Raw genomic sequence first — 14,696 nt, 5'->3', positions numbered from 1 at the left:
AATTGAAGGGCCTGATGTGTGTGTTTAGAGACTTGATTCTTACACTGTTACAGGAAACCGTTCCCTGCTCCTGATGAGAGTAGTGAAAAATGGCACCTCCAACAGACTTGGGTACCATGGTTTACAGGCCATCCCTGAAAAGAATCAGGAGAGAAAGGGACCCCAATGTCTTCTATACAAGGCAACTGAACTACGAGATGCAAAGGCACAATAAAAATACTGACTGTTATCTCATCTATACCACAAGATTGCTGTGCTGTTGATACCTCAGTGTCTATGACGTCTGTGATGTAGCGAGGGGTGAGAAGTGGCATGCGCACATACTGCAGCAATTCTGGCAGAGAGGCTTCTCGCTCCTTTTTCGAGTGCTTCACCCAATTTATAACTGCCTCAAAAACGGGTTCTTCAGAATCCACCTAAAAAGAAAACTGATCAAACTTCAGAGACACTGTGCATGAGCAACCCTGGGACTTCAGCCTGTTGATTCTGCTTCTCAGTTAGCAAAGAGGCTGAATGTTTTAAGGTTCACATTTTTAAGAGGGTTTGGATTAATTATATTTATAGAAGACACCCTGAAATTCCCTTGATTTTTTTTTCCTAAAGTGCCACGTTTTCTTCCTTTTATGACATCTCCTCTAAGAGACTGTCGGAGCTTTTCAGAGCCTTTAAAATTTAACCAACTTACTCTTATCAACCCTCCGCTGTTTAGGCAGTCTATCCTGAAGTTCTTTAGGTCACATCCTGGTGGGTTATCTGCATTGCTTAGAAACTTCATTGCACATGCTTCAGACCTCTACAGCAGGGGGATGTTACAGTGCAACTCTCACTCCTCCTTGACATCCATATTGATCTAGCTCTTTCCACTTAAAGCCATCTTCAGACACCTATCCCTCATTGACATGTATTTACTCACTCAACTGAAATCTGCTGCAAAGCCTCAAGCACTTTGGCCAACCTTTAAAAATCTAATTCTTCCATTGCTGGCAGCTGTAGGACATGTTCACTGCAGCAACTCAAGAGAGCCCACAGATAACGAAGGCTTCAGTCTGGTACGGGGGCTAAGCAAGAACCAGCCATGGGATGCAAACAGTCACTTTCCTACTAGCATAACCAGTATTTCACTCCATCCACATGAACAGCACCATCTAAAAAGATAGCTCCACCTTCAGGGCTTTGGGTTCTGGATCTCGGTTAGGACTTACCACATCAATAAGGGCAAGGTAGATGTTAGGATCTGAATAAACTTTACAGTGGATTCCATTTCCCTCCAATAATAGCCAGATGAGGGGAGCTGATCAGTAATCCTGGAGCCGGGAATAGTGCTGGTGGTAAAGACAGGCCACAGTTCTAACCAGGACAACTCAGGATGAGGACACATATGACAATCAAACTGTTCCTGAATGCCATGGGTTGTGAATGAGTTCCCAACTGGCATGGGTCACAGGTGTTTGTATGCACAGTGCCCTAGTATTGCAGGCAGAGTGGTCACCTTTTAGGTGCTGAAGTGCTATGGCTCCAACACCAGGATGGGGAGTGAGCAACCAGTTTAGCACACCTCCCAGTAGGTGAATTGGAGGGATTACTTGTACCTAGGCTTTGGAGATCCCGGAGGGGAGGGAGGTGACCTGTGTCTGGGGACATTTTCACTTTGTTGGTTTCCTTTGCTTCCTAAACATGAGTTCAAAAACTTCAATAGCTGAGAACTGATCAAAATGCAGCGTGCTTGCCTGATTTGGGATGGCAGTGATGAGAGGGGTAGGAGGGTACTTGGACACACACTTTTGGTTTCCCAGGGACCGGGGTGGCGGCATGATGAGTTAGGCAGTGAGCTAGTCATTAGAAAGATACCTTGTTCAGGAAAAGTTATGCCAACAAAAGGGAAAAAAGGAAGGCAGCAGGGCGGCGGTATATGACGGCAGACAGCTGTGCAGTGGGGGAGAGTGATGCAGTGTGAGATGTCTGGAGGACCAACCACATCCATGTCATAGGATGCTTGGTGCTCACAGGTAACAATGAACTGGTGCCCTGTGAACTAGCTCAAAAGGAGTACCTGATTTTCCAGGTACAATTTTGAACCACTCCAGGTGATTTTAAACTTGTTTAATCAGCTGGTAGGTCTGTCCGTTTCAGGTTGAATCTGCTTTTAAATAGGTCTAAGTGTTACATGTGTCCATGTCCTCATACGGTATAGGTCTAAGGGGTGAAGGGAACTTTCTATGCAAAAAGTCTTTCTGTAAAGATAGGAGGTATCCAACCAAAGTATATCCAAAAAATTTTTTTTTCTTCCTATCTCTAACTCAGTGGACCTTTATCAAAGACAGAGGGCAAAGTCTGTATACATACACAAGCTGTTGACCTAGAAGCAATGGCCATAAACTGTTAGAGGATGGTTTCAGGTTGGATATAAAGAACTGCTTTACAGGAAGGGTGACCAGAATCTGGAATAGACTTCCCAAGGAAGTGGTGCAGTCCTCAACCTTGGAAGTCTTCAAGAGGAGACTGGACAAACACCTTGCCGGGATCATTTGATCATAGCAGTATTCCTGCCCAGAGCAGGGGAGCTGGACTCGATGATCTTTCAAGGTCCCTTCCAGCCCTTCATTTCTGTGATTCTATGACCTGTCACTCAAAGGAAAGCATCTATGAAACAGATAAGCAAGGAGCATTTGAAAAAGAAGAGATTATGCTCTTTCATGCTTTTGAGATGGGGGTTTACTTCAGCTCCCTCTAAAGTTTGTACTATGCCAGCATCATCTTTTCCTTGGAATACCAGCTACACTGAAATAATACCTGGTAAAAGTGCTAAATGCTACAGGACACTTCAATCTGTGGAAACAAACAATGCTGGTATTTATATAGTGTCCTCGGTAAGAAACAACTTCTGAAACGAGGTTTGTAGCAGCATCATAACCTCAATGCATGAGCTAGTAAAACTCCTCTCCACAAACGGGCTGTTGCCCCCATCTCCACAATGCATTTTCTATTGCCAGAAACAGAGAGAGCACCAGACTGACAAACAATAAAAGAAGAAAGGATAAAAGACAGCATAAGCACATGCACATTGACAAACTTAGCCTGGAAGAGAAGGAGTTGGGTCATCTAGCAAAAGACTTACAATTTTCAGACCCATGCAATCTGACTCTGTGAACTTTAAAAGGTTTCTTTACTGTTTAATTAGTTACCAAAAGATATGGGGGGGGGGGGGGGGGTTGTTGTTTTGTTTTTAAAGGAAGGGTTATTTTCAAAGCTTTTCAGATCTGGCAGTCCCAAATTCATTTTGAAGAAAGCCAGATAAAAAGTTCATTTGGACTGGTCAGGATTTCTTGATTTGTATTCAAAGAATCAGAGAGAAGTCAGGCTGGAAGGGACTTCCAGAGGTCATCTAGTCCATCTCCCTGCCTGCACATATTTATACTGTAAAGATATCATACAAGAGGTATTTTTTACTCAGGTCTGAGAATTACTGCATATTACTGTGAGTTTTCAAAATAAAAATGAACATAATTTTAGCAAATTTGTTCAGTAGTGAATCTCATCATTTTTGACAACAAAGTTGCTCTTTGGTATAAACCACCGAATAGTTTCTACGTATACCATATTTACTTCCATTTTATAGGCTCTGTGCAAATATGGAACACAATTCACAAAATCAGAGCATACACACGGATATAGTACCTCATTAAGTGCTGACAATATTCTTGCAACTGTATGAGAGACGAGAGCACAGACAGGGACTTGGGATATGAATAACATACATTTTAGCTGCTCAAAAGGAGAGCTGCAACTGGGGTGTGCACATCTGCTGCTATACTGCAACCATTACATATGCACCATCCTGTACCAGTGCAAATGAGTTAAACTGTTCCAATTAGGACCTGAATGAAGCAGAGTTAGAGAGGATTTGCTACATTTGCATCACTACAGAATTATGCAGATATAACAGCAGCATCATAAGACAGTGGTTCCCAAACTGTGGGTCGCAAACCCAAATGGAGGGTCACAACATCAGCAGATGGGGTCACAGGGATGGGGAGCCATGCTGAGGAACTGGGATCATACTAAGGAAATGTCTGGGAAGCATTGTCATAAGAGCTTATATTTTTTTATACCGATACAATTGTTACATCTATGTATATCGAAGACACCGATTAACATTTTGGGCTTAAGGAGAAACTCCGGGTCACTAGTGTCTTGACCCAGCAGATCTGTACGTGTATCATACAAGCACACAGCAGTCCAAATCCAACCCAAAGTGCTCACCATTCCTCAGTCCAGGTGAGGACACAGGTAACAAGGGGGGCAGAGAAAGCCTCCACCACAGTAGCTGAGTCTCTAGAATCACCTAAGGATTCCTGAGCACACAGGAAATAGCCAACTGGACAGCCACAAAAGCAATCCCCAACGCCCTCACTAACTCATGTGCTGGGGAGGCAGGTCAGATTCACTCCAAACACAGGAAGTGGAAGATGGAGCCTTACCAGGTGGTGTACTGTGCAAGTCCTCTGTGCACAGCTACGGTGGCTTCAGTCTCAGAAGTGCTGCTCTAGGCAGAGGTTGTGGGCCTTCCCTGGCTTTCTCAGCTGCACGTGCCAACTAGCTCACAGCTCACTGGAGGTGCAAGTCAACATAAGTAGTTGAGGAATGCAAATGGAAGCACACCCACAATCTTTCATGTTGATGTTGTTGCACACCAACATGGCAGAGGAAGATGACAACGTACAGCACATCACAGACTCCAAAATGATGTGAGAACAACTCCAAATCATGGAATGGTGTTTCTGGTCAAGGCAGACAAGCAGCAATGGATGGGAGGGCATTATCCTGTCCACCTGGGACAATAAGCAGTGGTGGATGAAGTCCCATAGGTCCTGAACCACCTTCATGGAAATCTGCACTAGTGCTTAATCAGGGACGAAGGCTCTCCAGATCAGTTTGGCATGGGGAAGTCCATGGCAGATTTGGCAGTGCAGGATGTGTATCTGGTGCTGAAGGAAGTGCTGGGAACACCGTTTATCTACCTTGCCAACCCTCAGGTGGCTGTGGCTGGTTTCAGCCCTATTGGGTTCTCAACCGCACTGGGGCCATTCACAGCACACACATTTCCATCCTAGGTCCTGCACAATGAAATGGATGACAGCAAGCACAAGGGTTTCTTTTCCATGGTGTCATGGGGTGTTGTGGACTCTGAAGGACAGTTCAGAGATGCGACTGTTGATTGATTGGGTAATGTTCCAATGCCAAGGTATTCCACAACTCCAGCCTCCTGGGTGGGATGCAGCAAAGGGACTTTGCACACAAGGTTCCCAGAATCAAGGCTGGGGGTGCGATTTCCTCCCTTCTAATTGGGGACCCAGGATACCTGCTCCAACCTTGGCTCATGAAGCCCTGCACAAGCCACTTGGATGCCCACCGAAATCTCTTTAACCAGTGCCCCAGCAGCTTCCACATGACTGGAGTGCACTCTGGGTGCCTTAAGGCTCCCTGGGAGACACTGGGTATCTGGCTGGATGTCACAAAGCTCATCATGCCCCACACAGTTTTCTCTGCCTGCACCCTCCGTAAAATTTATGAGACCAAGGAGGGAGTTTTCCCATGAGGCCTGGGCAGAGGAAGTATGGTAACTGGAGAGTTGCCAGTCTGTCAGGACTTCCATACACTCAAGGGTCAGCAACCGCCAGGACATGCTTGTGTCCTGATGGCTCTACTTCCAATCCCAGAGACTCGAGACGCAAGACGGGGATGGAAGTGGGGGAGGACGGGACAGGACGGGACTTGAGAACGGGCACATTTTCTGCTTTTCTCCTAACCATGAAGCCAATAAACCATATAATCATGATAGTACTCATGCAGTGTGCTTAACGCTTGGAGCTTAGACGCCTAGACTTCCAGGGCCAGGGGGCAAGATGAGGGGCTACAGTCAAGTGGGAAGTAAGGACACAACTTGTTTTGGGGAAAAACAATAAGAACTTTTATTAAACATGCAGTGCAAAGTAGTTCATCTCTTATCACGAGAACAAAACCCACTTCAAACAACAAAATTTAACAAACTGAAGGCAGCTCATGGACAGCAGCCACACTCTGGTCACTTTTCCCCAGGGTAGTGGGGTAGTCAGTACTGAGGGACCATGGCTTCAAAATCAAGGAGTTGAATGAACTGGACTGGGCTGAGGCATCCCCACTCATGCACACTGCCGCTACTGCAGTGGTGCAGGGAGGCTGAGGCCTGCTCAAAGTGCCTGGAAAGAACAGTGTCCTGCCACTGGATTGCTGCGTGTAAGAACTGGTTTCTCTTGCCCTAGGAGAGGAGAGCTGCACTGGTCCCCGTAGGTCATGGAAAACAGAAGGGATGCCAGGGAATGCTGCTGCCACCAGCAATGGGAAGGTGTCAGCAGCTGCTGAGTGATGCAGCACGGACAGCATCCAGGATGCTCTCTGTGTGCATCTTGATGGAAGCTGCTAGCTGGGCCTGGTTCTCATCCCCTACTAAATGTTCTCTGGCAGGGCATGTGGTGTGCCACATGCCCCTGGGCTTGGAACACTGACATGCACCTGGCCTGGGCTTCTAAATCAGGCAGGCACAGTCAAAATTCGAATTACACTTTCACTCTTTGGGGTGGGAATGGGGGCTTTGCAAAAAAATTAAACCAGTTGATTAACAAGTCCACCTAAGTGAAGGAGCAATCTGATCGGAGACCCACCCAGGTTATGGTTTTCAAATCTTACAGGGGGGGGTTCTTATCTCTTGGGGGGGGACTCAGCTGAGATCCCCCTTAATTAGCACCCTGGGCACAGTGCTGTTGGAATTATTCCATGAGCCCCCTCCACTCATCTACAGCAGCAGCCCTTGGCTGGGAGGTTGACAAGGGCTGTTAACATCTTCAGTTTTGTTCTAAGCTGGCTGCCTCCAGTGCTGGGCTACCCTTTTGTGCTGCGGCCTTGAGCTGCTGTTGGGTCCAGGGGAGGCTGTAAGTGCTGGCCCTAGAAAAAAGATCAGAGGAACAGGCATTCATTGCAAACTCCTGACTATAGAGATACAGATGAAGACCTCCCAACACCAATTGTAGGGGCTGCCTGCTGGCTCTCATTCCTGGCTGCCAGGACTAAGTTCATGATGCCACATGCTCCCTATGACCAGCCTGTGTGCTGGTACCTTTTCCCACTAACCCTTCTCTTTGAACCTTTCAAGGGCAAGCACTGTGGAGTGAGATGTGCAGCACTTCCTGGGGTAGCCTCTCACTGTCCATACTTGGTTTCACTTACCATTGCAAAAGTGCTACTTTTTCCCCTGCTACCTCCCTGGCAAGACTGACCGTGGACCAGAAGATGCTGTTCTACATGGCACAGGACATCCCATCCCTCTATGCTGTTTCCCTACCTGAGAATGATTGTTGGGCAATTCCCTCGAGTGTAAATAGAAGAGAACCAGCCTTTTTCAACATGAGGTCTAGACTATCAGGCTACCTGCAACTGGTACCAGTATCTTTTGTGGGGCAACTGGGTTGAGATTAAAGTACCCATCGACCTAGCTCTGGAGTAGTGCTCTGCTAAGGGATCTCTTCCCCTACCCATGCCCACCCACAGGGTCAGACCCACTGCCACAGACCACTGTAGTTCAAGGGTCTCACTACATGGCTTGCCTGCTCCCCAGTCTACTGCTGTGTCCCAGCCAATGTTGCCTTATGCCTTGCCAATTGGGTAGCCAGCGCTCAGATTGAGCAGCCCCAGGCACCTTCTTCACCCATTCTAGATGTCACTAATGAAGGACTGCTCTGGGGAATTTGTTCACATCAATGGGAAGCATAAATATTTAAACATCCACATGGTCTCCACCCCCTACCCCCAGTCCTCAAGAAGTGTCCAAGGACTGTCAACCTGTCTACCACTGCCAGGAATATGAAACCTATGAGGCAGGGAAGGAAGGTGGTGGGGAGGAGGGGCAGGGTTGTGCACTGAAATGGTCATTCACCACACAGGATTTCCCTGCTCACCTCGACTCCCCTTCCCTCCTGCTTGCTACTAAGTAATAACATAAGGCTGCAAATCTCACTAATCAGTAATTTACATTTCCCCATTCAAGATTCTACTTACATGCCTGCCAGGAGACTGGCGGAGAGGAGCAGAAGAGTGGTCTCTTGTCCTGAACAGATCCCATGGTGAACAGCAGGATGTTCCCAACCTGTGAGTGGCAGGTATGTGGGGATGGGAGAGCTGCAAGCAAAAAGGGGGTGGGTTGGTATTTGGGGCAGGGGCCAAGACTGCCCCAACACTCCCCCTTCTACTCTCACCCTTGTCTGGGCCTTTATCTGAATTCCTGAATATTCAGTCAACAGTGTGTGTGGGGGGTGGGATGGGAGGGGAAGGCTGGTTATCAGCATACAGCATGGATAAGATGTGAAGTGGGTTATAACACTAAACAGGTCACTTAAAGGCTCTCTCAAAAAGTGAGCCACTGCATAACGTGCAATTAAAGTTGCAGAATAGCTTGCAGTGGGACCCTTTGTTAACACACTGCCCCCAAAGGGGAAATTGAGACACAGTTTGCAGGTTCACAGGGGAACCGAGGCAGCCATGGTAGCTGCAAAATTCACCTCCCTCCCCACTCAGTCATACTGGCCCTGCATTTTACAATGTACCATGGCACCACAGTGGGTCACCAAAATCTTCTAGGGACAGACAGCACCAGGGCTCCTTGGCACGTGTCTCAGCCACTGGTAGCAGGGCAGTGGGAAGAAGACTGTAATGCTGCTGTGGGTACCTGAGACTGTGCTGCAGAGCGCGAAGGGGATGGCAAAGCAATAAGCAGCTGTGTGCTGGGGAGACTTTGCCAAGTCTTAGGGTGACGCTGAGGGAATGGAGTAGGCCCACTCTGTGTTGATCTTGTCCTTGCTGTCCCGTGCAGGAGTGAGGTAGGGTTCCATTTCCTTACCCAAAAGTAGTGTGGGCGAATCCTGCTGTGCACCTTAGCTTCTCTGGTCCCTTGGTAATGGCAGACCAGTGGCAGGGGTTGACTCCCCATCTTCATCATCATCTTAGCTGGCACTGGAGTGCATGTGGTTGGCCACAACCAGGGTGTAACAGGGCTGAATGGAGTAATTCCCCAGCAGAGTCCACAGCAGCTCCTCGTGATATGTAGTGGTGATCTGACAGGTGCCAGAAACACAACTGGCATCTCGTGCCCTCCTGTAACTCAACTTGGAGATCGTGGTCTTGACCTTGTGCTGCAGCAAGTCCTAGCAGGGTCCCCAAGCTGTCATCTGCACAACAATGCCATCATACATGGCCCAACTGCGGTGGCTTGACTGGAGTGCCCACTAGTTTTCTTCTTTGTCCCAAATGGTGAGCAGGTAGAACAAATCTTCCTGTCTTCAGCTGTTGGTGCACCTGACATCATGCTGGAGCAGACACTGTGATATGGGTTGAAGCAGGTGTTCCTCGAAACAGTGCTGAAATTGTCACTGACTATGGCAAGCGCTATGGCAAGCTGCTGGCCACAACAAGCTGCCAGGCAGCAGCCCAAGGAATGGGAGTGTGCCTTCATGAGCAGTGGAGGGTTGGCAGCAGTAATGTTCCCACCCTTGTTCCCAAGTAGGGGACATGAAATGGGGAGAAAGACCAAATGTAACTGCTGGCCCTAAGGGCAGTAGAGTTCAACCTGTGTCCCAGAGCAGCCACTTGCAGGTGTGGGGGAGGTGAAGAGTGCTGCACTGTAGGCTGCCCAAAGGGCCATGTCACAGAACACTTGGCATGTGCACGTAACATGGAACAAGTCAAAATCCAACAGGTCAAAAGAAAACCTGATTTTTCCAGGTATACTTTTGAACCATGCCTGCTGACTTTACACTGGTTTAATTGGCAGGTAAGTCTGTCCACTTTGGGTTTAAACCACATTTGGAACAGGCTAATTGTTATGCATGTCTAACCTCTCCTTTTACTTCTCCCAAACAGATCTATACAGTAGGAAACAGTACAGGGAAGTCACTATGCAGCATGGAGACCCTAGCAGCAGTGACAGTGTGGCGCAGAGCTGGGGCAGAGCTACCTGCTGCCCACACGCCCTGGGCAGGGGCATGCAGGCACTGGATCACAGCTCTGTCCTGGCTCTGGACCACCCTATCATTGCTGCAAGATCGTAGCCCCAGAGCAGCTCACCACCCAGCTGCGCACCCTGCCAGCACTGCTGGGGCCGGTCTCCATGGAAACCCAGGACCCATGCTGTCACGGCAATGCTGCTGATGGGGTCTCCATGGAAACCGGTCATAGCAACATGGGCAGGGGCTGCTGGAAAATGGAGTCTGATCCCTGGCCAGATCTGCCATTGTGCTCCATGTGCTGTGCTCTGGGGGGAGACAGGATAGAACAGCCCAAGCAGCATCTAACTGTGCAAGGTGGGGAGGGAAAGAAGTGAGAAGCAGAGACTGGGAGGAAAGGGTGCAGGAAGGCTGCAAGGAGAAGTGGGTAGGGCAGAGGACAAAGGGACCATCTTGACTCCTCCACCCCTGCTTTCCCTGCTATAGCAGTGGGGGGTGGGGGATTCAAGACAACCCTCCAATACTTGGATTCTATACCTGGAAAATTATAACCAATTTATAGATTTTCCATCTATAGAATCTAGTTATTGGGGGTTGTCTTCTATTCAGGCTCATCTTATATTTGAGTAACTATAGTATTTAAATTGTGACTTCACATCTACAGTTCAAAGGATACTGTTAAAGACAAACAAATATTACTGTATTAGAGAACAAGCAAGTAACTTATAGACACACAGATATCATCATCATAAATACTATAAGCTGCAATTTCTCTATGACACTTTACACCTGTCTGTTCAGGCTTGTGTGTTCTTGGTGGAGATCAAGACGTTCTGGATCTTCAAAGGCAATGCGGGCACTACTGCTATCTAACACCCCACTCTACAAACACCAGGAGAAAGCATGTAGCTGTTCTGTACTTCAGACAGATGAAAGTCAATGCCTTTTGCATGCATTAGCAAAAGGTAATATGAAAGAAGAAAGGACTGCTGGAAAATTTTATTTTAATTTCATATTTTATGGGTTTGGATGGGAATTCCCCGAGACAACCTATGTCACTAAGTAAAGTTAAACATATAACAGGATAGAAAGAGATACTTTGGTAGGTAGAGTCTTCCAGCTCATATGTCTGGTAAGTTATCAAGTCTAGCCAGAAGCTTCCCCCACCCCACCACTGACTAGCACTGTGCAGCAGTGAATTATATAGGTTAATTATGCAGTTTACATCAATTTACATTTGCCACATCGTAATTTCAAGCGGTCTCTTATGCTTGCATTTTTGGGCAAAGATATCTACCAGCTCGCTTCAAGTCAGCATTTTAGAATTCTCTCATTTCTCATCTTTCTCTTTCTTTTGTAAACTCAGTAAGCCTAGCCTCTCTCATCCCTCCCTGTACATCCCCGTTCTAAACATTTTGTACTCATTACTGATCTTTGCTGGATTTGTGATGTGCAAAACTGAATGAGGTCAGGACATGTCAACACATTTCTTCTTTTAGTGGGTCTTAAACCCCTGCATAGCATCTTAACCGAGGTGACACCCATATTTGTTTCTACTGCCTACCAAAGACATCACAACTAGTTTGGAACTCAGCAACACGTAAGATAATGGTCACTGAATGGAAGAGTTCAGGCCATATGCACATTTCTCTACACTGAACTTAATTTCCCATTGTGTGGCTCATTTTCTTTGCATGGGTGGTCCTTCTGGAGCCTCATAAACCTCTCTTCATTGCTGACTAACCAGACCCACTATGTCACTACTGACTGGCCTGCCACAGTAACCTCACCTCTTCAGATCACTACACTGTAGCATGCCATAGTGCTGCGCATACCCAGAGCTGGCTCCTCATGGCTTCACTTTACTTCCTTTCTCAAGCTGGCTTTTTATCTGCTACAGGACTTCACTTCTTATTTTGCTCATGAGAAATTTACTAAAGCCTTAAAGCCCAACAGGATACCAGCAGTTCTTTGGATTCTTTTTTTTTTTTTCCAGAATTCCCTAAATAAGTAAAACAGGGCATAAACACCTCAAAAAATTACTGAAAACATGTTGGTTTGTCTCTGTAATTTTAAGCTTCTCTAAATGTGTCTAATACATTTATTTGACTACTTTTTCCAGTACTGAAGTAAAATTCAACTCTTTCAGGTTCCCTCTTAGCACCTTTATAATAACATTAGCCATCCTACTGTGTACTAACACTTTAGGTCCTTACAGTGCTATCCTGTACTCCTGACTTAATCCGAGAAGCTAATTTGTACTCTCTCATGAGAGCGAAGGCAAGTCTGTGAGAGAGAAAGAATCAGAGGTCTCTTAACCATCCTCCTTCCTTACTAATATTCCTCATGTGGCTGTATAAATCTCAGCAAGGAGAATGCACTAGGACTAACACGCACCCTCCTCTTAATCCACTTCCCATCTCTGTCTGAACTACTCTTTTTATTTCACTTTTAGGGATCATAAAAAATTTGGATCTGATTTCATATACAACAATATTGCAAGAGCTGGTATAGCACAAAGGCCTAAATATCCACAAATTGCTTTCAGGGGCATGTCTATATTGCACAACACACTGGGACATGGAGATATCGGAGCTATCTTTGAACAAGCTTGCCTCTGACACCCAAGCTATCTAGCTACAGATCACTAAATTTACCTTGTCAACTAATTTGTTTACAGCTATCTTAGGTATCTCTATGCTGCATCACAATCTGATGAGGATACCCCCACCATCCTGCATAAACACAATTCAAAAAACACTTTTTCTATTCTGGAATGTTTTTCTTTAGTTCTCATTAAGAAATCTGCTTTCCCACAAGACTTGACTGAAATCTAGTAAATAATTGGTTCCAAGTAGTGCTCTCTCTAGAAACAAAGCATGGCTCCCCTATATTGTACTGCTTTTCACCATTTCCAAAGGTAGGAGAATTTGACGTTTATGGGGATTATACATACACCTATAGTGCTGCTGACCAATGTGAGAAATTAAATCCTGTACAATATACATTACTAACATGCAAACATTGGGCACCAGTGCAACCTGTCTCCATGATTCTGAAAGCTTCTTTAAAGAATAAAGCAAAGAGGGAATGATCTGAGAACAGGAACCTCTGAGGGGTTAGTAGCTGTGACAGACTTCTTCGCAAATAAGCCATCTAACAGGAAACTCTCTGCCACCTGGAAAGCCCACCTGAGAGTCCTCCCCTCAAATCAGATGTAAGCAACAGGGGAGGGAGACAACAGAAAAAAATCTAGACTTCAAATCAGAAGAGTACATAGCCCCAGGACAAGCTAGCTTAACACAGATCCCAAAATGCAGCTGGATTAAGAACCTGCAATTAACCCAAATGATTAGTTTATTAATGATATCTAGAGAATAGCAAAGACAAATTATAGGATTTGTACATTGATCTCAGAGCAAATTAAACCAGCTGCACAAGCATCTGTGATGCTATGAAGGGACTTCCCTTCAGGTTATGTTCCATCCCCAAGGAAAGGGAAAGCAAAACAGAGCAAGATATGGCTTGGCTGTACAGAATCAAGTGGAAAAAGTAAGAATGGAGCCTACAATCACTATCCATTTGCCATCACTGGATGCTTCTGTCTTCACTAGAGGTTTTAACCCATTGGTTACCAAGCACTAGGAAAAACCTAGGTCAGCTAGAATTCAAACAGAAACAGCCTATGGCTACTGTACTTGCCTTGCTGCCTGTCACTAGTTTGGGTCCATTTTGCAGAACTGCAGTTAATGATTACCACAGTGACAAATGGGAAAGCAGGGCTTCATTCTCCATGTTGCACTAGCTTTCTAATGACAGAAATATTCCTGCAGAGGGGAAGCTGTAATCTACACATCAGCTTCAGACTATGCAGCTGATAAAAGCAAGAAGCAGATGTCAGGACACCATTCAGACTCAGAAGGCCTTTCCAAGAGCATAACTAGGCAACCAAAGACAGCTGAGGAATCATGGCTCTATCTTTGATTTGATTAGTTCAAGCATTTTGCTTTCATTGATTTATACTGGAACAGTCCCTTTGACTTTTACCTGAATTTCATCACATTTGATGAGCTTTTCTACCTCTTCCTGGTTTAAGAGGATAAACTCTTCATGCTGAACCACCTCTGGGAAATGTTTCTGGCTGAAGACCTCTGCAGCCTGCATTAGATCAACACAGTTGTGTGTCTCAGCAAAATCCCGGATGCCCAAACAGTTTGATGGATCCAGCTGGCTTTCCAAAAACTCACAACAAGCTTGCTTCACACCTATAAAGGAATAAAATAAAAGTGAGCAAACTCCTACATTTCTCTCCAGTCACTGTCTTGGAAAAACAAGTTCTAATCTATTCACAAAAACCCCAAAAAACAAAAACAAAACAAAAAACCCAACCTAGGAATCGCATTTAAAAACAAAATATATGTGGAAATAAGAACAAACATTTCTTCAAGGAGCAGGAAAACAAAGCAGCAAGCAGCACATTTATGACACTAACTATTGTATGCACATTAGAGGTGCACCGATACATTGGTGGCATATTGGATCAGCACTGACAAAAGGAAAATTAACATTGTTGGCAATTGGCTTTTTTTGGCCCATGTAGCCAATAATGTCACCGATAAATGCCATGTGCATGTGTGCAGCTGAAGCATGCATGCAGCCAGGACTGCA

The 14,696-nt window shown here is 45.9% G+C and overlaps 1 protein-coding gene and 1 long non-coding RNA gene across 3 annotated transcripts in view; both read right to left on the bottom strand.

Annotated features, from left to right (window-relative positions):
• Positions 1-14,696, bottom strand: part of KLHL12 (kelch like family member 12) — a 40,910-nt gene that overhangs the window by 17,360 nt on the left and 8,854 nt on the right. For both annotated transcript variants that reach the window (XM_006038422.3, XM_025194938.1), the window contains 2 exons: positions 14,076-14,293; positions 267-416 (listed from right to left, as the gene is read on the bottom strand). In XM_006038422.3, coding sequence (XP_006038484.1) covers positions 267-416; positions 14,076-14,293 — 368 coding nt within the window. The remainder of the gene's footprint in view (positions 1-266; positions 417-14,075; positions 14,294-14,696) is intronic.
• Positions 6,963-10,609, bottom strand: LOC112548639. Its single transcript, XR_003092294.1, has 3 exons — positions 8,756-10,609; positions 8,089-8,208; positions 6,963-6,978 (listed from the first exon to the last, which is right to left on the bottom strand). It is a non-coding gene; the product is annotated as an uncharacterized LOC112548639 (long non-coding RNA).

Source organism: Alligator sinensis, unplaced genomic scaffold (assembly GCF_000455745.1).
Source record: "Alligator sinensis unplaced genomic scaffold, ASM45574v1 scaffold1638_1, whole genome shotgun sequence".
Lineage (NCBI taxonomy): Eukaryota > Metazoa > Chordata > Crocodylia > Alligatoridae > Alligator > Alligator sinensis.
This window is presented reverse-complemented; position numbering and strand designations above follow the sequence as displayed.